The sequence below is a fragment of the Zea mays genome, chromosome 10 (genome assembly GCF_902167145.1).
Source record: "Zea mays cultivar B73 chromosome 10, Zm-B73-REFERENCE-NAM-5.0, whole genome shotgun sequence".
Taxonomy (NCBI): Eukaryota; Viridiplantae; Streptophyta; class Magnoliopsida; order Poales; family Poaceae; genus Zea; species Zea mays.
In genome coordinates this window covers 150,911,860-150,939,812 of record NC_050105.1, presented here as the reverse complement: position 1 = coordinate 150,939,812, position 27,953 = coordinate 150,911,860, and the positions used below count along the sequence as shown (strand labels likewise).

At 53.5% G+C, this 27,953-nt stretch overlaps 1 protein-coding gene across 6 annotated transcripts; it reads right to left on the bottom strand.

The window, feature by feature from the left end:
* Positions 1-83: 83 nt before the first annotated feature.
* Positions 84-27,651, bottom strand: LOC100282637 (protein kinase APK1B). Of its 6 annotated transcripts, XM_035963052.1 has the most exons (14): positions 27,323-27,651; positions 27,061-27,216; positions 26,810-26,959; positions 26,011-26,228; positions 25,062-25,197; positions 10,808-10,941; positions 10,622-10,727; positions 6,231-6,316; positions 5,510-5,698; positions 5,045-5,209; positions 3,713-3,826; positions 1,826-2,113; positions 536-580; positions 84-446 (listed from the first exon to the last, which is right to left on the bottom strand). In XM_035963052.1, exons 3-12 carry the CDS (start codon positions 26,904-26,906, stop codon positions 1,868-1,870), a joined length of 1,491 nt encoding a protein of 496 aa, XP_035818945.1. In that variant the 5' UTR covers positions 26,907-26,959; positions 27,061-27,216; positions 27,323-27,651; the 3' UTR covers positions 84-446; positions 536-580; positions 1,826-1,867. The 6 variants fall into 6 exon arrangements, with proteins under 6 accessions (XP_035818945.1, XP_035818944.1, XP_020400644.1 ...); XM_035963051.1 differs by lacking the exon at positions 27,323-27,651 and having other exon boundaries at positions 27,061-27,260; XM_035963054.1 differs by lacking the exon at positions 27,323-27,651 and having other exon boundaries at positions 92-446; positions 3,713-3,814; positions 27,061-27,260.
* Between the last annotated feature and the right edge of the window lie 302 nt (positions 27,652-27,953).

Genomic DNA, 27,953 nt, shown 5'->3' with positions numbered 1-27,953 from the left:
TGATGGCACTATGGCAGTTAACTAGCACATGAAATCCCACCAAAATTATCTGGAGCAAGGGGTGAAAAGCGTTAAAGTCTTGATGAGCAAGAAATGGAACAGCCAGAACGCTGACATTTTTTTCCTTTTAAAAGAATTCCACTATCTTATGCAGAAATATATCAATGGGAGCTAACGCATAAGAAACGAAGAACAAAGACAAGGTAAAAACCACGCTTGCTGTACAGGTTTACGCACCTACCAGGCTACCACCAACAAGGATAGACATGTACATCAGCAACCTTTTTCCCCCTACGTTTTCCTTCTTTTGTTTCAGTAGGACCAAGAAAAATGTTTCACCTTCTTCACCCCATTAATTTCCTGTCTACTGCACTTATTCACCTCGGATGTCTTTGCCCTCTCCTTCAGAGCCAGCCTCTGTTATCGCTTTCTTCCATATGTACATCCTACATGAAGATATATACGAGGGACGACGTTCCACACGCACAAAATCTGAAGGTTAACGAAACCCTAGCCAAACAAATCGACAAATTACCGATGGCTGCTTCCATAGACAATAATACTCTCTTCAAACAAGCACCTGCGCCACAAAACAAAATGATGAGAAAAAGATAGTGATGTCAATGACTTTCTTAAACATTGCTTACACAAGTTGAGACAACAGCACATTGATGAACTTGATAAAATTTCATCTGTTTGAAGCAAAACATGTCAGCAGCTTCAGTACTGTTTGAAGCAACTAGTATAATCCAAACAGGCCAATAAGGGGAAAAGGCTCTAAGGCTTTGTTACCCGAAGAGTCTGCGAATACGGGATTTACGCGATGAGGTGACATTGTACATGTACCCAACAACAACCGGACGCGGATGTGTAAAGTAGGGCAGCGCGGTCCGTATTTTTTCTCCTCGCGATTCATCAATTCCAACGGCCGCAGCAAGTTCGGACAAGTTTCCGCACCTGGAGGCGAGAGCTACTGGAAGCCAAGTCCACACGGGCGCGGGACCGTGGTTGGCCCACTGAGGAAAGAAAGCTTTTCCGCATCACAGCACGCAAACTGCTGGTGATGGTCTTAAGATCCCATGGAGTCGGGGACAATGCTGCGGAGCAGAAGTAAAGTATGACAGCCCAGCAAGTCAGGTTTCAAAATCCACCAGAAACTAACCCGGTTATTTTTTTCATTAACAGCCAAAGTTCTCAAATAACTCGTTCGAGGCCATAGACTCCATTTGTCCCATCTTGCTAAATAATTCCTCTGGTCACGAAAACATGTACTCCCTCCATTCTTTTTTATTTGTCGTGTTTTAGTTCAAAAATGAACTACCGGACGACAAATATTCGACAACGGAGGTAGTAGTTATATAAAAGTACATTTACTAGCTAGTTAGATTCCAAAATCCAAGCTTCAAACTCAGAATCTCCAAGAAATCAAACCGACAAACTGGACTTCAGAACTCAAAACAGAACGAGAAGTTACCAGGTTACCAATTTTTTAACCCAAAACAAGAAATGGAACTCTAGTCACAACCCCGTCATGAGATCCCTAGATTTAGCAGGCTATTTGCATGATATGGAAGTAGTGTATAGATCCCATCAGAAATGTAGTACTTGGTTCTTAAGTACTCCTTCCGTTCTAAATTATAGTTTGTTTTGTTTTTTTCTAGATACAGAGAGTATATCCGTTCTAAATTATAGTTTGTTTTGTTTTTTTCTAGATACAGAGATTATATTGGTGCATAACAAAAGTATGTATCTAGAAAAGCAAAAAACAACTTATAATTTGGAACGAAGGGAGCAAGATATTAGGATTTCTAAAAAGTATGTATACCTGAAATTATGTGCATTTGGGGGACTACAAATCTGTTCACACTCAATGTCCACCGCTGCTACTTTGCTCTAGGCTATAACCATCCCTGAGTGCTTCTTGGGCTTCATTCTCCATGCCTTGTGATAAAAGTGCTGCTGCCTGAAGATAGAATGCTGTTGACCATGTCGGAGATATTACCAGAGCATGCACTGCATCATTCAATGCCTCCTGTGGCATGTCATTCATCAGATATGATAAGCAGCGTCGAGCATAAATGGTTGGAGATACCATTGTACCAACTTCAATGAACTGCATGACAAACAACAATTAGAAAAGACCAAGTCAACAACAGCCTTCAGGTAAACTGCATGTAGCACTCCAAAATCCTATTCTAGATAAATTAGAAGAACTCATTTCATGAATTAAATAAATGTGTTTTCAAATAATAGATTACCTAAAAGATTCTTATGTGAACTATCCTTTGTGTTAAAGATTTATTCGCCAAAAAAAGAATTTAAGTTAGATTATCTCTTAATATAGATTTTACATAAGAAATTATATCCTTTTAAATAAATATGTGAAGATTATAAATTTATTTTATTGTACTTCTAAAATATGTTTGTGTGTTTGAATGATTTTCTTTAATAATTATTATTGTAAAGCATCTTACATGAATTATTCCTACTAATTTTCATTTGCTTAAATGGATAAATTAATTAACAAAAATGCTTTGCATTCATGTTGAATTTTTGTTTGTTGCAATATATGTTTGAAATAGAAAATTTAACTCATCTCTAAATTAGACTTGAATTTTAAATTTAAAATAGAAAGCAAAAATTAGAAATATAAGCTAATATAATGGATTGATGTATGTTTGGTTGGTTTGTTTGTATACGACGTCCTTTAGGTAAAGTTGATACGAATTAGGGTATCGCGATAAAATATTTAAGAAAATACTCTTTTCAGCTCGCGTGTAACACCCAAAAAAATTAATTTAAAATTTTAAATAAAAATATATTCTAAGATTTATTTAAATTGAAGGACTAATATGATTAGTACAAATTAACAAAAATATTATTGTAATAAAAGAGATAAGTTAGAATTCCTAATATATAGGATATGATTGTAACAAATAAGTAACAGATTAGATCTATCATGTAACAGATTTGAGATCGAGTTTGTTAGAGTTCCTAATATATAGGATATGGTTGTAAGGACAAGTACCAGATTAGATCTATCATGTAACCGCCCACCTCCTAGCCTATATAAATACATGCCACCATAACACCTCAAACCATCAATCAAAGACTCATCTCATCCATAGCTTTGCAGCAGCCACCGCTCGCCGATGGGCCTGCCACCGCGGGCAGGATGTCGCAGCCCCGTTCCGACATGAACAGGATCGGGCGGGGGAGAAATGGCCCTAGCCGTCGATCCGGTGATGAGGCGCAAGGAGGGTGCTGTGACGAGTTCGTGAGAGGTCTAGACCGTCGTCTTCCAATCAACTTTTGGGTTGTAGGATCGTTGTCCCCATATGATGTAATTATTTATTTTGTACAGAACTCCTATTATACAGTAAAGATGTGGCATTCGTTTCTGTACCACTGTTCATCATATGTGTGAGACTTTGTACCAACACATCTAGTGTTTATTTCGCGCCTGGGTTTTGGACCCCTAAAACCCGGGTGTGACACTGGAATATGCTTGTTATAACATAATCATGAACAACAATATTTTTAGCATATGTAACCCAGAGCTGTTTTCCCATAGTGCCTTAATATACGAGTATTAGGGAACAAATTAGAAGACGTTGAACCTGTATGACTCTAATTACATTCAATCATGCAACTCCAGTATCTCTGTCACATCCATACAAAATAGAAGAACAGAACACATCAAACTTCAAACCTGGGAATAGCAATCAATGGCAGTAGTAAAATCCTTTTGTCGAAAAGCATTGTCACCCTTCTTTTTTGAGTTCAGTGTATCTTGCATCTGATTTGTCCACATCTGAAACGAGAGCTGGAACATAAAAAAGGTATAAACAGGATGACATAGCAGCAAACATTAACAATTTAGCTGAAAATATATTGTAGGAAACATCAAATTTCAAACAACAAGATGAACCCCAAAAAAATATTCCAACACAACATAATATGTGTGATTGAGATTAAGTATCACATGAAGGGCTTTTAAATGGCCTCTAGCTGAGATGGTTAGGTGGTCTGAGTAGCACTCCTCAGGTCCTGGGTTCGACTCCCCGTGGGAGCGGAATTTTAGGCTGTGGTTAAAAAAATTCTCTCGTCTATCCCATGCTAAAGCACAGGTCTAAGGCTCAGCCCCGGTCGTGGTCGTTTTCACATGGGCTTCGATGCCGCTGTGTATGGGTGGGGCAGGGGTTTGGGGGGTTTTTTGACCTGTGTGAGAAGGTCTTCTTCTTAATACAATACCCGGGGGTTGTCTTACCCCTCGCAGGTCAAGTTTTTTTAAATGTACGTAAACCAAATGAACATCATGAAATGTAGGATAAGATTTTTGATTATTTAACTATTTAGAGTATATGCATATTGTTGAAGCATATAAGTGGATTGTCTATCTTTCTCCTAATAGCTTAGCTTTTATGTTGAATTGGTTAGTATGTCCCCTCTAAAATGGTATCAGAGCCAGAGGTCTTGAGTTTGATCCTGGCAGAGGCTTTACTTGTGTATCCGTCCCTTTATTTCCACATATGCGTCTTTCTCTCTAGATGTACATGAGTGGGGGTGTTGAAGTGTATAAATGAATTGCTTACCTTTTCCTAACAACTTAATTGTTTTGGTTTACTGGTTAGTGTGTCCATTCTAACACATATGAACTGAAGTTGTTAGAGATTATGAAGTGTATACGTGAATTGCATACCTTCTCCTAACAGTTTAAGCTTTTGGGTTGAACTGGTTAGTGCGCCTACTCTAACATGGTATCAGAGCCAGAGATCTTGAGTTCGAATCCCGACAGAGGCTTTATTTGTGTCTATGTCCCTTTATTTCCACGTTTGCGTCTATCTCTGTAGTTGCACATGAGTAGGGGTGTTGAAGTGTATACGTGGATTGCATACCTTCTCCTAACAACTTAAGCTTTTGGGTTAAACTGGTTAGTGTGTCCACTCTAACAATTTGAATTTATCCAATAATGTTGTATTAAAATATGCATAAATTATGTCATTAAACCTCTAAAGAAAATAAATAAATAAATATAATGAACCTCATTTGCAGTCCCCTCATCATCCTTGTAGCCTGTCTTTTCTAGAATTTCATGTATTGCTGTCAGATCCTTTCTGGAACAAGCTTCGGCAAGAGGGGAAAGATGCAATGGTTGGATAGAAGATGCACCGCCACGTGGAACACCCATCAGCACATAAGATGGAGTCTGCAAAAGATTCAGATATTGTCAACAAGAATGTCAAAGCATTATCTTGGACGTGCTAAAATGGCCTGGATTAGACAAAAGAACTGTAATTACCCTTTGCGCAATTGAATTGCTTTGTCAGGCTAAATTAGGAATAGACTAAATGTTGCACACAAGGTCTGGTGATTTAATTAATGAGCTATCTGAAGGCAATGACTGAAATGGCCCACAAACACGTTGCAAGCCTGAATTCAAGAATGCTAACAATAGAAAGTTAAATTATTCACCTCCAAGCTAACAATAGAAAGTTAAAGTATTCACCTCAACATCCCTCTGTAGAGGAGTCAATACTTGCACAAGTGATCGGACATTAGGTCGTTCACGGGGTTCATAGTGAAGGCACCTTGAAGCTAATCGTACCATTTCTGCCCCTTCCTCATTTGAAAATTGACCCTCTAAACATGAGTCTAAGAGCATATTGAAGTTTCGGTCCCGAATCAGGTCAAGGGCCTGCACATATTTGCTCCATAATCATTAGTCTGGTACGGTTGATTTTTCTTGAACGTAGAACAAATGTAAGTGTGAAATGATAGTTATTGTTGCATATAACGGTCACTATTGTCTCATACTTTATTCCAAAACAGATATTTCATCAGACAACACTCTCTGAGTGCAAAATAGTCAAGATGATAATGATACACTAGATTGCCCTTATGGTCTACTAGATAAAAAATTCCAATGCTGCCATGCAGGTTGATTTGAATGAGTAAATATAACCCAATATCTGATGATCTCGCATTGTTTAATGAAGATGAATACTCAAAACTATAGACAACGAGTGCGATTTTGCATTTTTCAATGTCACTATTCATTTAGAAGGCAACATAACTGAACTTTTTGCTAAATAAGCCTTCTATGAACTACGAGCTAGTCATATTCACATGAAATTGCTAGTAGAAGCTGACATATCATTCAGCATAAGGGAGCGCTTAAAAGATTAAAACAAGAACATTTTTCAAAGCATTAGAGCTTAAGTTGTTACATGGCTAGGAGGAATATGTTTCCCACTAAGAACATCAATCAGTAAGGTTCCAAAGCTGTGTATGACACTTTCAGGAGTAATACGTCCTGCAGGTAAAACAAAAGACAAATATGCAAGAATGAGATGTTGAGGACTTGAGGTTAGTACAAAGATAGCCTAATAATCTTGTACAATCTACACCAAAATAATGGTCCAGGGTTTTCCACCAGTTCAAACTACATGTATAATTTTGAAGCTAGCATTAACCTAAGGTTATTACAAAGACAAAGCATCAAAATATGAATTTGCAAGTGTGATGATCAGTAACAATGCTCGTCATCATTTGTATCAAGTAGGTTTACTTCGCAGATTAGTGCATGCTATGTTTTGCCAAATCTACTATAGGTCTGCCACAAAAACGGTTCTAAACCGTAGCATAAATTATGATTGCACTGTATTATCTATATGCACAATTGAATGGCAGTGACAAACAAGCTTTGCAAAGGTACCTTAGCTTCTATACAAGAACTTGCTTTATGTGTTCCACATGTAAAAGAAAGAAAAAAAGTTTGGCATAGCATAGTACATAACAGGGTGAATAATACAATGCAGTTCCTCAGAAACTCAGCACTGATTATGTTATGGTCGCTAGATCGGTGAGGGATTGGAGAGGTGTATCGATGGGCAGGAACGTCGGCCGGAGGCCTTTGCCCACGGCCGAGCAAGAGGAGGGTTTTTCCCTTTTAATTCTTGCCTACTTTATTTCTCATCCATTGATTACATAAATAGGCTAGCTAGCCGTCCCTATCTAACTAGAGATCCTTATCTCCTTAAAACTCTCCTAAAAACTCTCAACAACTACTATCTGATAACCTTCCTAGATAATCTCAACTAATCTCCTAGATAATCTCAACTAATCTTCTAATCTTATCTCTAACTATCCTTATCTAATCCTCCTTGGAGGGCCCATGGCTGCTGCTGCCGCAGCCCCTCCGTGGGCCTCCTTAGGCCCTGACACTACACCCCTCCTGGACAAGCAGCTCGTCCTCGAGCTGCAGCATGACGGATGCTCAAAGACCGAGTCTACTTGACCCAAAACCAGACACCTAGAAGACAAGCCTTTTACATCTCGGCTTATCTTATTATTCCGAATCCGAATTTTTTTTTGACCCTATAAGATAAGGCGGACACGCACGTGTGCAGCCACCTGGATCCCATGGACACCATCTGCACGAAAGGGGAGCACATGGATGGGCACCTGGAATAGGTCGCAATAATAACCGGCGGAGGCGCCCTCGTGGCGGAATGTGGTGGCGCTAAATAGTGCGCCATTGTTGATGACGAGGTGAGTGCCTTCCCTACCGCCGCTGCCGTAGAGTTGAAGTTCGTCGCCCGTGGGACACGTACCATGCTCGCACTTGGAGATAGCAGCCTGGTGCCACTGCTGATGGCCGTCCGACAGGGTGAGGTCGCGCCCCCGTGTGCCGAGGTCAACCGTCACCAAGGCTGCCTCGAGCATTTGCCGGCACATCTCCCGCACTCTCTGTCGTGCAAGGAAGCCACGAGCAACAGCTTGTATGCCCACAGCCGCCGACGTCCGGAGTCGTGCGGACAACGCCACCTGGTGTTGCTCATGTTGCACTGCTGCCTTGATTTGCAGCAGCCCTTGCTCAACCTTCTGGAGCGTGGCTTGCATCTTTGTGAGATCAGCCCTTATGTTGGTCCACAAATCTCCCATCGATGGAGCTGGTGATTGCTGAGTCGTGGCTGCCCCTAGTGGCGTCGCCCATGGGGACGGAGATGCTGTCAACGAAGATGATGTGATGAAATTTGGCGTTGTCCCTAGGGATGGGCACGCCAGCGTCCATGATGTGGTGACAAAATTGGCAGGCGATGCTGCCCATGGAGATAGGGACGCCGGTTGCCAGGATGGCGTGACGAAGGTGTCATGCGGCGCAGCCCATGGAGATGGGGACGTTGGTTGCCAGGACGGCGTGACGAAGGTGACATGTGGCACTGTCCATGGAGATGGGGACGTCGATTGCCAGGATGACGCCGTGAAATTGGCAGCAGAAGCCATGTGATCGGATCGAAACCCAAGCTAGCCGATACCAGATGTTATGGTCGCTAGATCGGTGAGGGATTGGAGAGGTGTATCGATGGGCAGGAACGTCGGCCGGAGGCCTTTGCCCACGGCCGAGCAAGAGGAGGGTTTTTCCCTTTTAATTCTTGCCTACTTTATTTCTCATCCATTGATTACATAAATAGGCTAGCTAGCCGTCCCTATCTAACTAGAGATCCTTATCTCCTTAAAACTCTCCTAAAAACTCTCAACAACTACTATCTGATAACCTTCCTAGATAATCTCAACTAATCTCCTAGATAATCTCAACTAATCTTCTAATCTTATCTCTAACTATCCTTATCTAATCCTCCTTGGAGGGCCCATGGCTGCTGCTGCCGCAGGCCCACGGAGGGGCTACGGCAGCAGCAGCCATGGGCCCTCCAAGGAGGATTAGATAAGGATAGTTAGAGATAAGATTAGAAGATTAGTTGAGATTATCTAGGAGATTAGTTGAGATTATCTAGGAAGGTTATCAGATAGTAGTTGTTGAGAGTTTTTAGGAGAGTTTTAAGGAGATAAGGATCTATAGCTAGATAGGGGCGGCCAGCTGGCCTATTTATGTAATCAATGGATGAAAAATAAAGTAGGCAAGAATTAGAAGGGAGAAACCCTCCTCTTGCTCGGTCGTGGGCAGAGGCCCCCGGCCGGTGTTCCTGCCCATCGATACCCCTCTCCAATCCCTCACCGAACTAACGACCATAACATCTGGTATCGGCTAGCTTGGGTTTCGATCTGATCCCATGGCTTCTGCTGCCAATTCCGCGGTGTCATCCTGGCAACCGGCGTCCCCATCTCCATGGACTACGCCGCATGTCACCTTCGTCACGCCGTCCTGGCAACCGACGTCCCCATCTCCATGGGCTGCGACGCATGCCACCTTCGTCACGCCATCCTGTCAACCTGCGTCCCCATCTCCATGGGCAGCATCGCCTGCCAATTTTGTCACCACATCCTGGACGCCGGTGTGTCCATCTCCAAGGACAACGCCAAATTTCGTCACATCATCTTCGTTGACGGCGTCTCCGTCCCCATGGGCGACGCCACTAGGGGCAGCCACGACTCAGCAATCACCAGCTCCATCGATGAGGGTTTTGTGGACCAACATAAGGGCTGATCTCGCAAAGATGCAAGCCACGCTCCAGAAGGTTGAGCAAGGGCTGCTACAAATCAAGGCAGCAGTGCAACATGAGCAGCACCAGCTAGCGTTGTCCGCACGGCTCCAGACGTCGGCGGCTGTGGGCATACAAGCTGCTGCTCGTGGCTTCCTTGCACGACGGAGAGTGCGAGAGATGCGCCGGCAGATGCTCGAGGCAGCCTTGGTGACGGTTGACCTCGGCACACGGATGTGCGACCTCGCCCTGTCAGACGGCCATCAGCAGCGGCACCGGGCCGCTATCTCCAAGTGCGAGCATGGTATGTGTCCCACGGGCGACAAACTTCAGCTCTACGGCAGCGGCGGTAGGGAAGGCACTCCCCTCGTCATCGGCAAGGGCGCACTATTTAGCGCCACCACATTCCACTACCGGCCGCCACGAGGGCGCCTCCACTGGTTATTGTTGCGACCTATTCCAGGTGCCCGTCCATGTGCTCCCCTTTCGTCCAGATGGCGTCCATGGGATCCAGGTGGCAGCACAAGTGCAAGTCCAATGCGCGGAGGGTGTCCGCCTTATCTTATAGGGTCAAAAAAATCAGATTCGGAATAATAAGATAAGCCGAGATGTAAAAGGCTTATCTTCTAGGTGTCTCGTTTTGGGTCAAGTAGACTCGGTCTTTGAGCATCCGTCATGCTGCAGCTCGAGGACGAGCTGCTTGTCCAGGAGGGGTGTAGTGTCAGGGCCTAAGGAGGCCCACGGAGGGGCTGCGGCAGCAGCAGTCATGGGTCCTCCAAGGGAGATTAGATAAGAATAGTTAGAGATAAGATTAGAAGATTAGTTGAGATTATCTAGGAGATTAGTTGAGATTATCTAGGAAGGTTATCAGTTAGTAGTTGTTGAGAGTTTTTAGGAGAGTTTTAAGGAGATAAGGATCTATAGCTAGATAGGGGCGGCCAGCTGGCCTATTTATGTAATCAATGGATGAAAAATAAAGTAGGCAAGAATTAGAAGGGAGAAACCCTCCTCTTGCTCGGTCGTGGGCAGAGGCCCCCGGCCGGTGTTCCTGCCCATCGATACCCCTCTCCAATCCCTCACCGAACTAACGACCATAACAGATTATCAAATCAAACTCGCACTAAATGTATACTAAACAAACAAGGTTTAGGTCATTCAGAAAGTAAGATAAGACCCACCAGTCCTCATGTATTCTGGAGGCGTAAATGCCAAATTGGTGCTATAACTTTTTCCATCACGACTGTTCTTCATGAGGCCAAAACAGGAAAGTCTAGGGTTACAATCCTGCAGCATGTAGACAGCACAAATGTGTTACAGAACCCACTGCTGATCATGTTGAAAAAAGTAAATCACATGATACTCACATCATCAAACAGAGCTCTATAGGCATTGAGATCATGGTAGAGAGCACGGCCCCTGTTGGTGCAATATTCTAAAGCCTCAGCAAGACAGAGAACAACCCTTAATCTCATGGTCCATTTCATTGATTGTGACTCCCCTGAGAAATGCACAGAATAATGTGGAGGTAGTTGCACTATCAATCTCATCGGGCATTCAAAACAATGTATCAGATATTTAAGTGTCAGTTGAGTAAAATGAAAAATGCATTTGAATCTCTCTAGATGTCTTGGTCCCATTAGAAATTCAAAGAGAGAATTCACAATAGATGCAAGATCTTGTGCAGAAACAGAAATTAATAGTTACGAAACGTGATGGCATCATCCTTAATTCCTTAATAGTCGAACGGCAGATTATCATGAATGCAAATTATTTTTGTCGGCGTTTCGAGACAGGGGGGTCCCTAAGCCGACGAGTGAGTGTGCTGCGTGCCCCAGCCCAGATGGGTCGAGCGCGTGGGCGAGCGCGAAGGGGGGAGAGGCGAGGCGGCCGGAGCCGAGCGTGAGAGAGGTGGAAGTCCCGCGGCCTTCGTGTTCGTCCCGCGCCCAGGTCAGGTGCGCTTGCAGTAGGGGGGTTACAAGCGTCCACGCGGGTGAGGGAAGCGAGCGGCCCCAAGAGAGCGCCTGTCCCGTCCTCGGTCCCGCGCGGCCAACCTTTCCTGAGAAGGCCCTGGTCCTTCCTTTTATAGTCGTAAGGAGAGGATCCAGGTGTACAATGGGGATGTAGCAGAGTGCTACGTGTCTAGCGGAGGGAGAGCTAGCGCCCTAGGTACATGCCAATGTGGCAGCCGGAGAGATCTGGGCACCCTGCTGGCGTGATGTCGTGGCTGTTGGAGGTGCGGCGGAGCCTGATGGAGGGACAGCTGTTGGAGCGGTCGAGTCCCTGCTGACGTTGTCCTGCTTCCGTAAGAGAGCTAGGGGCCGCCGCCGTCATAGAGCTTGTGGAGCGCCATCATTGCCCCTCTGGCGGAGCTGGCCGGATGAGACGCCGGTCTTGTTCTCCGTGACCCGAGTCGATTCGGGGTGGGATGATGATGGCACCTCCTGTTGACGTGGCGGTCTGTGCCCTAGGCAGGGCGACGTGGGGTTTCCTCCGAAGCCGAGGTTGAGTCTGCCTTCTGTTGCCGTGGCCGAGCCCGAGCCAAGGGGTCGGTCGAGGCGGAAGTCGTTCGGCCGAGGCCAGGGCGGAGTCCGAGCCCTGGGGTCGGGCGAGGCGGAGTTTCGTCGTCTTCCGGGTCTTAGCCCGAGTCCGAGCCCTGGGGTCGGGCGGAGCGGAGTTCGCCGTCTTCCGGGTCTTAGCCCGAGTCCGAGCCCTGGGGTCGGGCGGAGCGGAGTTCGCCGTCTTCCGGGTCTTAGCCCGAGTCCGAGCCCTGGGGTCGGGCGGAGCGGAGTTCGCCGTCTTCCGGGTCTTAGCCCGAGTCCGAGCCCTGGGGTCGGGCGGAGCGGAGTTCGCCGTCTTCCGGGTCTTAGCCCGAGTCCGAGCCCTGGGGTCGGGCAGAGCGGAGTTCGCCGTGGCGCCTTTGTCGAGGCCTGACTGCCTGTCAGACTTACTCTGTCGAGTGGCGCTGCAGTCGGAGTGGCGCAGGCGGCGCTGTCCTTCTGTCAGACTGGCCAGTGGAGCGGTGGAGTGACGGCGGTCACCTCGGCTCTGCCGGAGGCGCGTGTCAGGATAGAGGTGTCAGGCCTCCTGTGCGTTAAATGCCCCTGCAATTTGGTCAGTCGGTGTGGTGATTTAGTCAAGGTTGCTTCTGAGCGAAGCCAAGGCCTTGGGCGAGCCGGTGATGTGTCCGCCATAAAAAGGGGGCCTCGGGCGAGACGGAAGTCTCTCGAGGTCGGCTGCCTTCGGCCGAGGCTAGGCTCGGGTGAAGCGTGATCGAGTCACTTGTGTGGACTGATCCCTGACTTAATCATGCCCATCAGGCCTTTGCAGCTTTATGCTGATGGGGGTTACCAGCTGAGAATTAGGCGTCTTGAGGGTACCCCTAATTATGGTCCCCGACAGTAGCCCCCGAGCCTCGAAGGGAGTGTTAGCACTCGCTTGGAGGCTTTTGTCGCACTTTTTTGCAAGGGGACCAGCCTTTCTCGGTTGCATTTCGTTCCGGTGGGTGCGCGCGAGCGCACCCGCCGGGTGTAGCCCCCGAGGCCTCGGAGGAGTGGTTACACTCCTTCGAGGTCTTAATACTTTGGCTGGTCTGGTTGTTCCCTCATGCGAACTGGCTGTAGCCCGGGTGCACGGTCGGGGCCCAAGCTCTCGGGCTGGTATGTTGACGCTGTCAACGATTTGGCCGGAGCCGGTTTTTGCGAGAGCAGCCCCCGAGCCTCTGCACAGGGCGAGAGGACGATCAGGGACAGACTCGGCTTTTTACATACGCCCCTTCGTCGCCTTTCCGCAAGGAGGAGGGGGGGGGAGTGCGCCATGTTACCCTCGATGGGCACCGAACATGGTGTCTCCGGTGAGCTGCAAGCGGGTAATCCGAGTGGACGTCCGTGCCCCGTTCGTTGGGGGTCGGCTAGGGGCCCAGAGGCACGCCCAAAAGTACCTGCGGGTGATTTGCCGGACCCGGTCCCCTGGCGACGGGGTCCGAGGGCTCGATGCCTCCCTCCGATGGGATTCCGTTACAAGATCGTTCCCACTGGTCTCGGAAATGTCCTAGGGTACCTCGGGAGCGCAGCCCGAGCCTCGGTTATGTATCGAACGTACCCCTGGTCATCCCTCGCTCGGTGTCTGAGGCGACTGTGAACCCTTCGGGGGCCAGCCTTCGAACCCCTGATCAGTAATGGGCGCGGAGCCCGAGTAGCCTGAGGCGGCCATGAAGCCCTTCGGGGGGCTGGCCTTCGAACCCCTGACCAGTAGTGGGTGTCGGGCCCACGCGATCTGAGGCGACTGTTGAACCCTCGGGGGGCCAGCCTTCGAACCCCTGATCAGTAATGGGCGCGGAGCCCGAGTAGCCTGAGGCGGCCATGAAGCCCTTCGGGGGGCTGGCCTTCGAACCCCTGACCAGTAGTGGGTGTCGGGCCCACGCGATCTGAGGCGACTGTTGAACCCTCGGGGGGCCAACCTTCGAACCCCTGATCAGTAATGGGGGGCTCGGAGCCCGGTTCCTTCGCGGAGAAGGATCCCTTTCGGGGTATCCCCCTTTCCCGGTCCCTGTTGCAAGAGATAGAGAAAGAGGAAAACGGAAAATGATACGAAATCGGACGACGTGGCGTACCTTTTCTGACGCGGTTATTACGGCGAAGGTGAAGCGTCGCGCGCTCCTCCTGCCAGAAGCGCCGCGTGTCTCGCCGCGGAGTTAATGCGACGGGGTGAGTGGTTGACGGGGCGGCCGTTGCGCGCGTGCGATCCGTTCGAGGAATGGGTCACGGGTGCACCGTCTTCACGCCGTGAGAGGAGGCTCCCTTGCTGTCTCAGGATGGGACGTGAGCCTGGCTGACGACGTGACTGCTGTGCCCGCCCGCCTGCCACCGCTATTACTGCCGGCCCACTTTCGGTCGCTTTGACCGACGCGCCAGTCTGGCGCTGTTGGGTCGCCTCGAGTCGTGGCACAGGCTTCGCAACCGAAGAGGCGCGATGGTGGCACAAGTGGCGGTGCGGTTGCTTGCATGCAGCAACTGGCGTGCCGGTTGCTCGACGCGTGGGCCTGGGTTCCAGGCTGGCGTGTCAGAAGTCGGAGAAGCGCGTCCATCTGGCGCGGTTGCATGCCGCCTGCATGGCTGCCCGCCCCTTCCGCCCGTTGGTCTGGGCGAAAATGGGGGGTCGCCTGTAACCGCTGGACGGTCGTGCGCACCATGCGCGGCGGTTTGGCTTCTTCTGCCCTGAGCCGGCTTGCATGACGTGCGGGACCCAGCCCCCGAGTCGCAGGGGAGGGCCTTGGAGCGTGTTGGAGAAGACTCGGCCCGCGGCGCTTGGGGGCGCACGTAGGGGGAGTTGGCTTTAAAAGGAGGGAGGCTCCCTTCGTAAGGCAACCATGTCTTCTTCCTCCCTTAAGCGTCGGGTCTTCCCGTCTTCCAAGCCCCCGGATGGGGGGTATCCGCCGCCTTTCCGCCTCCTCGTTGGAGGAACGCAACTCCATGGGAGCTGGTACCTCTCAGCCATCGTTCGGCTTCAAGGATTTTCATCACGCAGCCCGGTCGCACCCCTTCACCGGCGGTCACCCGAGATGGCGACCTCCAGCTTGATGGTGGGGGAAAGCGAGCCGGGCTGCGGCCTCTGCCCCTTCCTCAGCCTCAAGGATTTTCATCACCAAGGCCGGGGAGGGGAGAGTGCCGAGTTGGGGTCGGCCCCTGCGTGGGCGGTGGCCCGCTCCTTCACTCAGTGATGGGGGGAGAAGCGGGCATTGCCCGTGGCGTCCGGCAGCTGCAGCGTGCCTGGTCTTCAGCCGCGAGTGGCTTCGGGGCCACTTGCGGCGTCGGCGTCTGCCACGGCAGCCGGAAGAGGTTCTTCCGCCGGCGTGGCGGCCGGGACCGGCCACGGGCTGACCTCCAACTTCTACGGCCTTCTGCCCGTCCTTGCCTCACGAGTTTTGGCACGGGCGGGGGCCTCCTGGCAGCGGCATCCACCCTGAGGTCAGCGTTGCCGCTGTTCGGCCCCCCGGAGCAGAAGTCGCCGTCGTCGCCACTGCTGGAGTAGGTGACGGCGCGCCGTTCGTTGGCCTTCCGTTGCTCCGCAGGCCTTCCCCCTCGGAGTGGGGTTGTTCGTACCTGCGGAGGGGGAACCGGAGTTCCGTTTGTAATGGCACTTCGAATGCCAGTGAGTTCGTTCATTGTGGCTGTCGAGGCCTGAACGTGTATGTAATTTTGGCACGGAGCCGTGTTTTTTCCTCATTTTCGAGCACTAGGTCTCGCCTGTTTGATTATCTGATCCGCTTTACCAAGCATGAGTTGCCCCGTGTCAAGGTGACGGGTGAGGTATCCGTATCCCGGAGGCGTAGGAATCCCTCGGCCCGTTCGGCCTTGTTATGTGAGGCTCCTCTAGCATAGTTGAAGAGACCCCTCGGTCGCCCTTCGGTGGATCGAGGCCGGGGGTAGCGATATCAGTATGAACAGAGGCGGAGTTGGCTCGAGAATGGGAACCTGGTTGGCCGGAGCCTAGCCGTGTTGTCCGTCAGCGGGGCCGACGCCAAAGTCGATCAGTCGAGGCCTCGGATCGGGCTGGCGCCCTTGGGAGCCGGTTGACCGAGGCCCCAGGGGTAACCGGTTGAGCCACCTGCTCGGGCCGGATTCCCGGAGGAGCCCCTGGACCGCGGCGCCGCCCGAGGCTGGGTCGGGCTTTGCTGAAGACGTCGTCGATGCCGAGGGTGCTACAGCTCCCTTCGGCGTGAAGACCCGAGCCTGCAGGATCCGATCATCTTGTAGCGTGTGCTTCCTGCGGCCGCCGAGGCCAGAAGAAAACGCCCTCGCTGCACTTGTGAAGCTGCGCCTTTTTTCCTCCTGTTTCGAGCATCTGGACTTCGTCGGTAACAGGGATGTTTGTGTGAGCAAGAGCTGCTTTTCGCGGAAGGGACGAGTGAGGTATCCGTATCCCAGAGGCGTGGGAATTCCTCGGCTCGGTCGGCCTTGCCGCTTACGCGTACTTTCACCCGTCCATGAGGCCCTGTCCCCGACTTAGTCGAGAAAGCTTGAAGGACTGCTTCGGCAGGAGAGCTTCCGAACGTGATGACTCGTTCGGTCCACGGAGTCGCTTTATCCGAGCGCAAGTTACTTATCGCAGAAGGGGACGAGTGAGGTATCCGTATCCCGGAGGCGTAGGAGTCCCTCGGCTCGGTCAGCCTTGGCTGCTTACGTGTACCTCGTCGTTTCCAGGATCCGCTTTCCGAAGTAGTCAAGAAGCACGAAAGAAATCCTGCTAAAAAGAGATCCTTTTTCGAGGAAAAATTCGACGCAGAGGGGGTCTCCCCCCTTTTAGCCCCCGAGGGAGGGTCGGGTTTTGCCGAGGCTAGGCCGACCCTTCCTTGACAACTAAACTTTGCGTAGGTGCGAGGTATATGAACAACTTGAAAACATCTTAAGGATAGAAGCGACGTAGCTGTTTGATGTTCCAAGCGTTGCCGTAGATCTCGCCTTGATTGCTGGTCAGCTTGTATGTTCCGGGCTTCAGAACTTTGGCGATGACGAATGGCCCTTCCCAGGGGGGCGTGAGCTTGTGCCTCCCTCGGGCGTCTTGTCGCAGCCGAAGCACCAGGTCGCCCACCTGGAGTTCTCGGGACCGGACCCCTCGGGCGTGGTAGCGTCGCAGGGACTGTTGGTACCGCGCCGAGTGTAGTAAGGCCCTGTCCCGAGCTTCCTCCAACTGGTCCAGCGATTCCTCTCGGCTGGCTTGGTTGCTTTGTTCGGTGTAGGCCCTCGCCCTTGGGGAGCCGTATTCCAGGTCAGTGGGCAAGATAGCTTCAGCCCCGTAGACCAGGAAAAACGGCGTGAAGCCCGTGGCACGACTCGGCGTCGTCCTTAGGCTCCAGACCACCGAGGGGAGTTCCTTCATCCATCGCCTGCCGAACTTGTTGAGGTCGTTGTAGATCCGAGGCTTGAGCCCTTGTAGAATCATGCCGTTGGCACGCTCTACCTGCCCATTCGACATGGGATGAGCCACGGCGGCCCAGTCCACCCGGATATGGTGATCTTCGCAAAAATCCAAGAATTTTTTGCCGGTGAACTGGGTGCCGTTGTCGGTGATGATGGAGTTCGGGACCCCGAAGCGATGGATGATGTTGGTGAAGAATGCCACCGCCTGCTCGGACCTGATGCTGTTCAGGGGTCGGACCTCGATCCACTTGGAGAATTTGTCGATGGCGACCAGCAGGTGCGTGTAGCCCCCGGGCGCCTTCTGCAAGGGACCGACGAGGTCCAGACCCCATACAGCGAAGGGCCAGGTGATGGGTATTGTCTGCAGAGCCTGAGCGGGCAGGTGTGTCCGCTTCGCATAGAATTGGCACCCTTCGCAGGTGCGGACAATTCTAGTGGCGTCAGCCACCGCCGTTGGCCAGTAGAAGCCTTGCCGGAAGGCATTTCCAACAAGGGCTCGGGGTGCTGCGTGGTGGCCGCAAGCCCCCGAGTGTACTTCTTGCAGCAGTTCCCGACCTTCGGCGATGGGGATGCATCGCTGGAGGATGCCCGAGGGGCTGCGATGGTAGAGTTCCTCTTCGTCACCCAGCAAGACGAATGACTTGGCGCGTCGCGCTACCCGCCGAGCCTCGACTTGGTCGAGGGGTAGCTCTCCTCGACGGAGATATTGCAGGTATGGGGCCTGCCAATCTTGGTCTGGCGTGGCCCCGCTCTGCCCTTCCTCGACGTTCAACGCCCCGCCCTCGGGGGCCGAGGGTACCTCGGGCTGAGCCGAGGGTACCTTGGGCTGAGCCGAGGATACCTCGGGCTGAGCCGAGGGTACCTCGGGCTGAGCCGAGGGTACCTCAGGCTCGGGCGCGTCGTCGAGCTTGACGGAGGGTTGATGTAGATCCCGGGAGAAGACGTCCGGGGGGACTGTCGTTCGCCCCGAGGCTATCTTGGCCAGCTCGTCTGCGGTTTCGTTGTAGCGCCGAGCGATGTGGTTGAGCTCGAGCCCGAAGAACTTGTCTTCCAGGCGCCGAACCTCGTCGCAGTAGGCCTCCATCTTCGGGTCGCGGCAGTGGGAGTTCTTCATGACTTGGTCGATGATGAGCCGCGAGTCACCGCGGGCGTCGAGGCGTCTGACCCCTAGCTCGATGGCGATCCGCAATCCGTTGACCAGAGCTTCGTACTCGGCCACATTGTTGGACGCCGGGAAGTGGAGGCGCAGCACGTAGCGCAAGTGCTTTCCGAGGGGCGAGATGAAGAGAAGGCCCGCACCGGCCCCCGTCTTCATCAGCGACCCGTCGAAAAACACGGTCGCGAGCTCCGGTTGGATCGGAGTCGTTGGTAGTTGGGTGTCGACCCATTCAGCCACGAAATCCGCCAACACTTGGGACTTGATGGCCTTCCGAGGGGCGAACGAGATCGTTTCGCCCATGATCTCCACTGCCCACTTTGCGATCCTGCCCGAGGCCTCTCGGCACTGGATGATCTCCCCCAGGGGGAAGGATGACACCACAGTTACCGGATGGGACTCGAAGTAGTGTCGTAGCTTCCGCCTCGTCAGGATCACAGCATACAGCAGCTTTTGAACTTGTGGGTAGCGGATCTTAGTCTCGGACAGCACTTCGCTGATGAAGTAGACCGGCCTCTGAACGGGCAATGTATGCCCTTCCTCCTGCCTTTCGACCACAATCGCGGCGCTAACCACCTGAGTGGTCGTGGCGACGTAGACCAAGAGGGTTTCTCCGTCCGCCGGCGGCACCAAGACTGGCGCCTTTGTAAGGAGCGCCTTCAGGTTGCCGAGGGCTTCCTCGGCCTCAGGGGTCCAAACGAAACACTCGGCCTTCCTTAAGAGGCGGTACAGAGGCAGACCTCTTTCGCCGAGGCGTGAGATGAAGCGGCTCAGGGCCGCGAGGCATCCCATGACCCTCTGTACCCCTTTTAAGTCCTTGATGGGCCCCATGCTGGTGATGGCCGCAATCTTCTCCGGGTTGGCCTCGATGCCTCGCTCAGAGACGATGAACCCTAGGAGCATGCCTCGGGGCACCCCGAAGACACACTTCTCAGGATTAAGCTTGACTCCTTTCGCCTTGAGACACCGGAATGTCACTTCAAGGTCGGAGAGGAGGTTGGGAGCCTTCCGTGTCTTGACCACGATGTCATCGACGTAGGCCTCGACTGTGCGACCGATGTGTTCGCCGAACACATGGTTCATGCACCGCTGGTACGTCGCGCCTGCATTCCTCAGGCCGAACGGCATGGTGACGTAGCAGTACATGCCGAACGGCGTGATGAAAGAAGTCGCGAGCTGGTCGGACTCTTTCATCCGGATCTGGTGATACCCCGAGTAGGCATCGAGGAAGGACAGGGTTTCGCACCCAGCAGTGGAATCCACGATTTGGTCGATGCGAGGCAGAGGGTAGGGAACCTTCGGACATGCTTTGTTGAGACCAGTGTAGTCTACACACATCCGCCATTTCCCCCCTTTCTTCCTCACAAGCACAGGGTTGGCAAGCCATTCGGGATGGAATACCTCTTTGATGAACCCTGCCGCCATTAGCTTGTGGATCTCTTCGCCAATCGCTCTGCGCTTCTCCTCGTCGAATCGGCGCAGAGGCTGTCTGACGGGTCGGGCTCCGGCCCGAATATCCAGCGAGTGCTCGGCGACATCCCTCGGTATGCCGGGCATGTCCGAGGGACTCCACGCAAAGACGTCGGCGTTTGCGCGGAGAAAGTCGACGAGCACTGCTTCCTATTTGGGGTCGAGCCCGGAACCGATCCGGATCTGCTTGGTGGTGTCGCCGCTGGGGTCGAGGGGGACGGCCTTGACCGTCTCCGCTGGCTCGAAGTTGCCGGCATGGCGCTTCACGTCTGGGACCTCCTTGGAGAGGTTCTCCAGGTCGACGATGAGGGCCTCGGACTCCGCGAGAGCCTCGGCGTACTCCACGCACTCCACGTCGCATTCGAACGCGTGTTTGTACGTGGGGCCGACGGTGATGACCCCGTTGGGGCCCGGCATCTTGAGCTTCAGGTAGGTGTAGTTGGGGACGGCCATGAACTTCGCGTAGCATGGCCTCCCTAGCACGGCGTGGTAGGTTCCTCGGAACCCGACCACTTCGAACGTCAGGGTCTCCCTTCGGAAGTTGGAGGGTGTCCCGAAGCAGACTGGGAGGTCGAGTCGCCCGAGGGGCTGGACGCGCTTCCCAGGGATGATCCCGTGGAAGGGCGCAGCACCTGCTCGAACGGAGGACGGATCGACGCGCAGAAGCTTGAGGGTCTCGGCGTAGATGATGTTGAGGCAGCTGCCCCCATCCATCAGGACCTTGGTGAGCCTGACATCGCCGACAACGGGGTCGACGACGAACGGGTATTTCCCCGTGCTCGGCACATGGTCGGGGTGGTCGGCCCGGTCGAAAGTGATGGGCTTGTCGGACCAGTCTAGGTAGACTGGCGCCACCACCTTCGCCGAGCAGACCTCCCGGCGCTCTTGCTTGCGGTGCCGAGCCGAGGTATTCGCCGCATGCCTTCCACAGATCATGAAGCAGTCGCGGACCTCGGGGAACCCCCCTGCTGGGTGTTCTTCGTTCTTGTCGTCGTCGTGGGCCCTGTCACCCTCGGCGGGTGGCCCGGCCCTGTGGAAATGACGCCGAAGCATAACACACTCCTCGAGGGTGTGCTTGACGGGCCCCTGATGGTAGGGGCACGGCTCCTTGAGCATCTTGTCGAAGAGGTTTGCACCTCCGGGGGGCTTCCGAGGGTTCTTATACTCGGCGGCGGCGACAAGGTCCGCGTCTGCGGCGTCGCGTTTCGATTGCGACTTCTTCTTGCCTTTCTTCTTGGCGCCGCGCGGAGCAGACGCCTCGGGAGCTTCTTCCGACGGGCGGCCCTGGGGCTGCTTGTCCTTTCGGAAGATAGCCTCGACCGCCTCCTGGCCGGAGGCGAACTTGGTGGCGATGTCCATCAGCTCGCTCGCCCTGGTGGGGGTTTTGCGACCCAGCTTGCTCACCAGGTCGCGGCAAGTGGTGCCGGCGAGGAACGCGCCGATGACATCCGAGTCGGTGATGTTGGGCAGCTCGGTGCGCTGCTTCGAGAATCGCCGGATGTAGTCCCGGAGCGACTCCCCCGGCTGTTGCCGGCAGCTTCGAAGGTCCCAGGAGTTCCCGGGGCGCACGTATGTGCCCTGGAAATTGCCAGCGAAGGCTTGGACCAAGTCGTCCCAGTTGGAAATCTGCCCCGGAGGCAGGTGCTCCAACCAGGCGCGAGCAGTGTCGGAGAGGAACAGGGGGAGGTTGCGGATGACGAGGTTGTCGTCGTCCGTTCCGCCCAGTTGGCAGGCAAGGCGGTAGTCCGCGAGCCACAGTTCCGGTCTCGTTTCCCCCGAGTACTTTGTGATAGTAGTCGGGGGTCGGAACCGGGTCGGGAATGGCGCCCGTCGGATGGCCCGACTGAAGGCCTGCGGACCGGGTGGTTCGGGCGAAGGACTCCGATCCTCCCCGCTGTCGTAGCGCCCCCCACGCCTGGGGTGGTAGCCTCGGCGCACCCTTTCGTCGAGGTAAGCCCGACGGTCGCGTCGATGGTGCTCGTTGCCGAGGTGGCCCGGGGCCGCAGGCGCGGTGTTGCGCGTGCGCCCGGTGTAGACCGAGGCCTCCCGCATGAATCGGGAAGTCGCGACATGAGGTTCCGAGGGATATCCTTGCCTCCGGGATGCAGTGCTCTCGGCCCGCCGGGCCGCAGCGCCTTCCAGGAGATTCTTGAGTTCTCCCTGTATTCGCCGCCCCTCGGTGGTTGACGGCTCCGGCATCGCGCGGATGAGCATCGCTGCGGTCGCCAGGTTCTGACCGACCCCGCTGGATGCGGGCGGCGGCCTGATCCTGACGTCGTTGGCGACGCGGTGCTGGAGACCTTGGGGCAGATGACGTATTTCTCCGGCCAGGGGTTGGCCCACCCATGCCTGTCCGGCGTCCCGACGGATCGGCTCAAGCGCCCCTGTTCCCTCGTTGAGCCTGGCCTGCGCCTCGCGGACTTGCTCGAGTTGTGGGTCGTAACCCCCCGCCGGAGCGGGGACCACAGCTAGCTCTCGTGGGATGTCGGCGCGAGGCACCGGCCTAGGGAGATCACCATCCTCCGGCATGCCAAGATGGTTGCCTTCGGTGGGATCCCCTAGCTCGATGTGGAAACATTCGCGGCTTGGGCCGCAGCTCTCGTCACCGAGGCTGCGGCTTCCGTCGGAATGGTCGGATAGACAGTAGTCACATGCGGTCATGAAGTCCCGCATGGCACTGGGGTTGCCATGTCCGGAGAAATCCCAACCGATGCTGGGATCGTCATCTTCCTCGGACCCGGAGGGCCCGTAGGTCGAGACGTCCGTCAGTCGGTCCCAAGGCGACCACATACAGAACCTCAGTGGGGTTGCACTCGCCTCAATGAGAGCGCCCGCCAAAACGAGGTCGTTTGGCGGGTTGAGGCCGAGTCGAAATGACGCAAGATGGGAGTTAGTCGTTACCTTTTGGTCGACGTGGAGCGACGTAGTCACATCGGGGACTGGTTGCGCCGTCATCTCTGGTTCGAGGGCGACGTCCTGCAGGCTTTCCGCGAGCGCACCGGCGTCGTCTTCTTGCTCGGGGTCAGCGTGCCGCGGGGGGACGGCGCTTGCCTCCGTCTCGAACGCGAGGTCGACGTCCGGCGTGCCTTCCGTCGGGGCGTCGGGGGCGTCGATTCGCTCGACGGCCGGCGAAGCGTGGCCTCCCGTCTGGCCTTGACGGCCCCGCCTCCTCCTCCGTTGGCGGGGGAGAGAACGGAGCGAGCCCGAATGTTGCTCTTCCACCACGCGGGGTAGACGTCGTCGATTCCGCCGCCGGCGGGCGGGTTGTCGGCCGCCATTGTCGTAGTCGCGCGGCGGTGGAAGAAGTGTCATGTCGTAGCTGCCGTCGAAGGACATGAACTCAAGAGTCCCGAAACGAAGCACCGTCCCGGGCCGGAGAGGTTGCTGGAGACTGCCCATCTGGAGCTTGACGGGGAGCTGTTCGTCAGCACGCAGCAGGCCCCTACCTGGCGCGCCAACTGTCGGCGTTTCGAGACAGGGGGGTCCCTAAGCCGACGAGTGAGTGTGCTGCGTGCCCCAGCCCAGATGGGTCGAGCGCGTGGGCGAGCGCGAAGGGGGGAGAGGCGAGGCGGCCGGAGCCGAGCGTGAGAGAGGTGGAAGTCTCGCGGCCTTCGTGTTCGTCTCGCGCCCAGGTCAGGTGCGCTTGCAGTAGGGGGGTTACAAGCGTCCACGCGGGTGAGGGAAGCGAGCGGCCCCAAGAGAGCGCCTGTCCCGTCCTCGGTCCCGCGCGGCCAACCTTTCCTGAGAAGGCCCTGGTCCTTCCTTTTATAGTCGTAAGGAGAGGATCCAGGTGTACAATGGGGATGTAGCAGAGTGCTACGTGTCTAGCGGAGGGAGAGCTAGCGCCCTAGGTACATGCCAATGTGGCAGCCGGAGAGATCTGGGCACCCTGCTGGCGTGATGTCGTGGCTGTTGGAGGTGCGGCGGAGCCTGATGGAGGGACAGCTGTTGGAGCGGTCGAGTCCCTGCTGACGTTGTCCTGCTTCCGTAAGAGAGCTAGGGGCCGCCGCCGTCATAGAGCTTGTGGAGCGCCATCATTGCCCCTCTGGCGGAGCTGGCCGGATGAGACGCCGGTCTTGTTCTCCGTGACCCGAGTCGATTCGGGGTGGGATGATGATGGCACCTCCTGTTGACGTGGCGGTCTGTGCCCTAGGCAGGGCGACGTGGGGTTTCCTCCGAAGCCGAGGTTGAGTCTGCCTTCTGTTGCCGTGGCCGAGCCCGAGCCAAGGGGTCGGTCGAGGCGGAAGTCGTTCGGCCGAGGCCAGGGCGGAGTCCGAGCCCTGGGGTCGGGCGAGGCGGAGTTTCGTCGTCTTCCGGGTCTTAGCCCGAGTCCGAGCCCTGGGGTCGGGCGGAGCGGAGTTCGCCGTCTTCCGGGTCTTAGCCCGAGTCCGAGCCCTGGGGTCGGGCGGAGCGGAGTTCGCCGTCTTCCGGGTCTTAGCCCGAGTCCGAGCCCTGGGGTCGGGCGGAGCGGAGTTCGCCGTCTTCCGGGTCTTAGCCCGAGTCCGAGCCCTGGGGTCGGGCGGAGCGGAGTTCGCCGTGGCGCCTTTGTCGAGGCCTGACTGCCTGTCAGACTTACTCTGTCGAGTGGCGCTGCAGTCGGAGTGGCGCAGGCGGCGCTGTCCTTCTGTCAGACTGGCCAGTGGAGCGGTGGAGTGACGGCGGTCACCTCGGCTCTGCCGGAGGCGCGTGTCAGGATAGAGGTGTCAGGCCTCCTGTGCGTTAAATGCCCCTGCAATTTGGTCAGTCGGTGTGGTGATTTAGTCAAGGTTGCTTCTGAGCGAAGCCAAGGCCTTGGGCGAGCCGGTGATGTGTCCGCCATAAAAAGGGGGCCTCGGGCGAGACGGAAGTCTCTCGAGGTCGGCTGCCTTCGGCCGAGGCTAGGCTCGGGTGAAGCGTGATCGAGTCACTTGTGTGGACTGATCCCTGACTTAATCATGCCCATCAGGCCTTTGCAGCTTTATGCTGATGGGGGTTACCAGCTGAGAATTAGGCGTCTTGAGGGTACCCCTAATTATGGTCCCCGACAATTTTGTAATGCTAAACATAACTAACATAGAATGTTTTCAAAGGACTCACAGTGGAAAAGATGTTTCGCGAGCGTATCATTGGGCATGTATTCTGCAACAAGCAACCTTTCATCACCTTCGCAGCAACAGCCAAGCAAATTTGCCAACCTTTTGCTTCGGAGCAGGCCAACTGATCTAGCTTCTTCCTGCACAAATCAAAAGGCCAGATTGATTGTTTGACCATGTCTTAGAAAATTTGCACTTTCGGGGCAAGCAAATAAAATCCAATCATATACACAAAAAAGAGGATGTTTTCCCCTATGTCATTGCGATGCAGAGTACAATTAGAACAGACAAACAGAACCATAAGTGATAAAATATCTTGTGGATAAGTATCACAATTTGGAAGGCGCATAAGCACTAGTAAAAGTAGATCTGATAGAATCAAAGATACAAAATGTGGTTGACAAAAAAATTGATGACCACTATTAAAGCGTCACCATTGAGATAGATAATAAAATGCTGATTCGCTACAGAAATAAACCTACAAGTTCCCCATATTTGGCACTATATGAACAAAACACACTCTATTTCTAGCTCTGTAATTTCACATTAAACAGCTCAATCTGGAAAGGGGGGCAAAAAGTGGTGTTCAGCGATGGACAGAATGATGGGACACATAGCAGCTGATATGATAGCTGCCTCACACAACACTTGTTTAGAAATGGAATCTAACAATTAGGCAAACAGTTGGTAGGTGCCAGCACTCCATTCCATTTGCAAGCCATCATAATCCATCGAAAAGCAAAATAAGTAAATAGCAAGCATACATAGCATCACGAGAACAGGTACAAATCAACAACCTCCATGATAAGGGGCATTCTCAGAGCCTAGGTATGTGAACAAAAAGTTGCAAGGAATCTACCATGCTCAAAATAAACAACCAGGTTCCCAACTATCAATTACACCCACAGGACGCACATAATTAGAAAGGGTAAAAGAGAAGGCGGATGGAATACCAGGAACTGGCGCGGGTCGGGCCAGGCAGAGCGGTTGAAGCGCTTGACGGCGATGCGGCGCTGGGCATGGAGCTTCCCCTTGTATACCACATTGGGAGCCTTCTCACCCTGCTCAGACACGATGTTCTCCACCGCAAACCCTGATGTAGCTAGCCGCAACTGCTCGAAGGTAAACTCCTGGAACGCAGGCAGGTCGTATGCCTCCTCGTCATCCGTTACTATGGATGGGGCAAAAAAAAAAACCGAGTGTTGCCGTCAAAATACTCCGAATCCCATGGAAAAGCTAATCCACATGCCTAACAAAACCTATTTGCATCCTATCCTAATCAGCAGGCATCAAAGAGCACCAAAAATCAGAAACAATTGCAGTAAAACCCCCCACAGAAGTTGTCTGGACACGCAGCTGCAAATGTCACCAACCGAACTGGATGGCACTCTACTCAACCTAGCAACCATCCGAATGCAGATGTGGCAAGCATACGTGAACCCGAACACCAACAAATGGCATCAAATAAGTTAATCCGCGCATTTCCAGCCATGATCATTTAGCTATCAAAGAGCGCCGAAATCAGAAACGGTTCCACTAAAAAAAAAGGGCTCAGCGGCAGTGCGGAAACGCAGCTGCAGATATCACGCATCGAACTGGATGGAAGCGGCCATACGCGAACCCAAACACCCAGAAGAGAAGCTGACCAAAAAAAAAACATCTCGGAGAAGGGAAAAGCAGCCGCCAAAACAGTTAAACAGCAAAAAGCAAAGCACCTAAAAGGCAGCATGGAAGGCGGAAGGCATCACGCACCAGCATCGGTCCTCTCGTTAGTAACCCCGTTGTGCGGCTCGCGGCAGCAGCAGCAGCAGCAGCAGGAGTAGGCGGCCTTGGACGCGCAGACGCCCATCTCGATCCAAGCGAGCCCGGAGACGGAGGGCGGAATAAAATCCTGAGGGCGATCTGCGCGGGACACTGGGAGGTCAGAGCAGAATTCAAAGCCTGCCTGGCCGGATCTGAGCACGGGACGGGGCCGCCCGAATGGAAGCGACCGAGCTTGTCACCTGCGGCGAGCAAAGCGGAGCGGGTGGAACAGGAGGGGCGCGGCGGGAAGGGAGGACGGCGACCGGGCGGTAGTGGATGGGATCTTCTCGTTTTCGTCTCAGCTCTCTGCTCTGCTGGGAAGTACTGTATAGCGAGGAAGAGGAAGAGGGCTAGCGCTGGTTCGGCCGTTCGAGCATGAAGCAGTAGGAGGATTATGAGTAATTTTCTGGTGGTTAATTTTGACTAGAGGAATATTTTTCAGGTTAATTTATACCGACATACCTGTACTCGGGACCAGTGCAGTGCGGCGTCAAATGAAGCGGTACATTTCTTTTTATTAATAAAGAAAAGAAAACCATGAGAGGCAGCAGCATGGAGTGGAATCAAGAGGACGGGGAGGAGCAGTAAAAATAAAAAACATAAAAATGGCGTGGCATGGTAGCCAAACCGCCGTAACGGCACGGCAAAGTTGGCGACGTGCGTTTCTGCTCGGGGCGCGGGTGCGTTTCCACTCGCTCGGGGTCGGGCCCGGGAACGCAAGTCACGAAAAGCACGCGGACGGGTTCTCGTTGTGTCACGGAGAAATTCGCCACATGCTCTCCTGTTTCTTTGCTCGTCTATCTTCTCTGGCGGGTTCTCGTAATCGACATGTTTGTTTTCACGTCAATCAGTTTTCGACCTACCAAGCCGGTGGCCGCGCGGGTGGGAGTAGTTGAGAGTTGAAACTAATGTCCTCATGCACACGCACTGCGAGAGTAAAAAAAAAAGGGGGCACTGACTGACCCGGTGGTCTCTCTGCTCGTCAAAAGCGGGCCAGCCTGCGACGGGGAAAAGACATGCGCCGCGTGCGTAGACAGAAGAAACAGCGGCAAATGTTCAAAACTGGAGTATATTAGGAAGCAATATGTAATGT

Excerpts from the sequence above, each read along its gene's own strand:
- LOC100282637 (XM_035963052.1), bottom strand. The coding sequence starts at position 26,906 with ATGGGCGTCTGCGCGTCCAAGGCCGCCTACTCCTGCTGCTGCTGCTGC. Across the intron at positions 26,229-26,809 it reads TAACGAGAGGACCGATGCTG|TAACGGATGACGAGGAGGCA; the intron begins GTGCGTGATGCC and ends CCCCATCCATAG. Across the intron at positions 3,827-5,044 it reads ATGAGGGGACTGCAAATGAG|CTCTCGTTTCAGATGTGGAC; the intron begins GTTCATTATATT and ends TTTATGTTCCAG.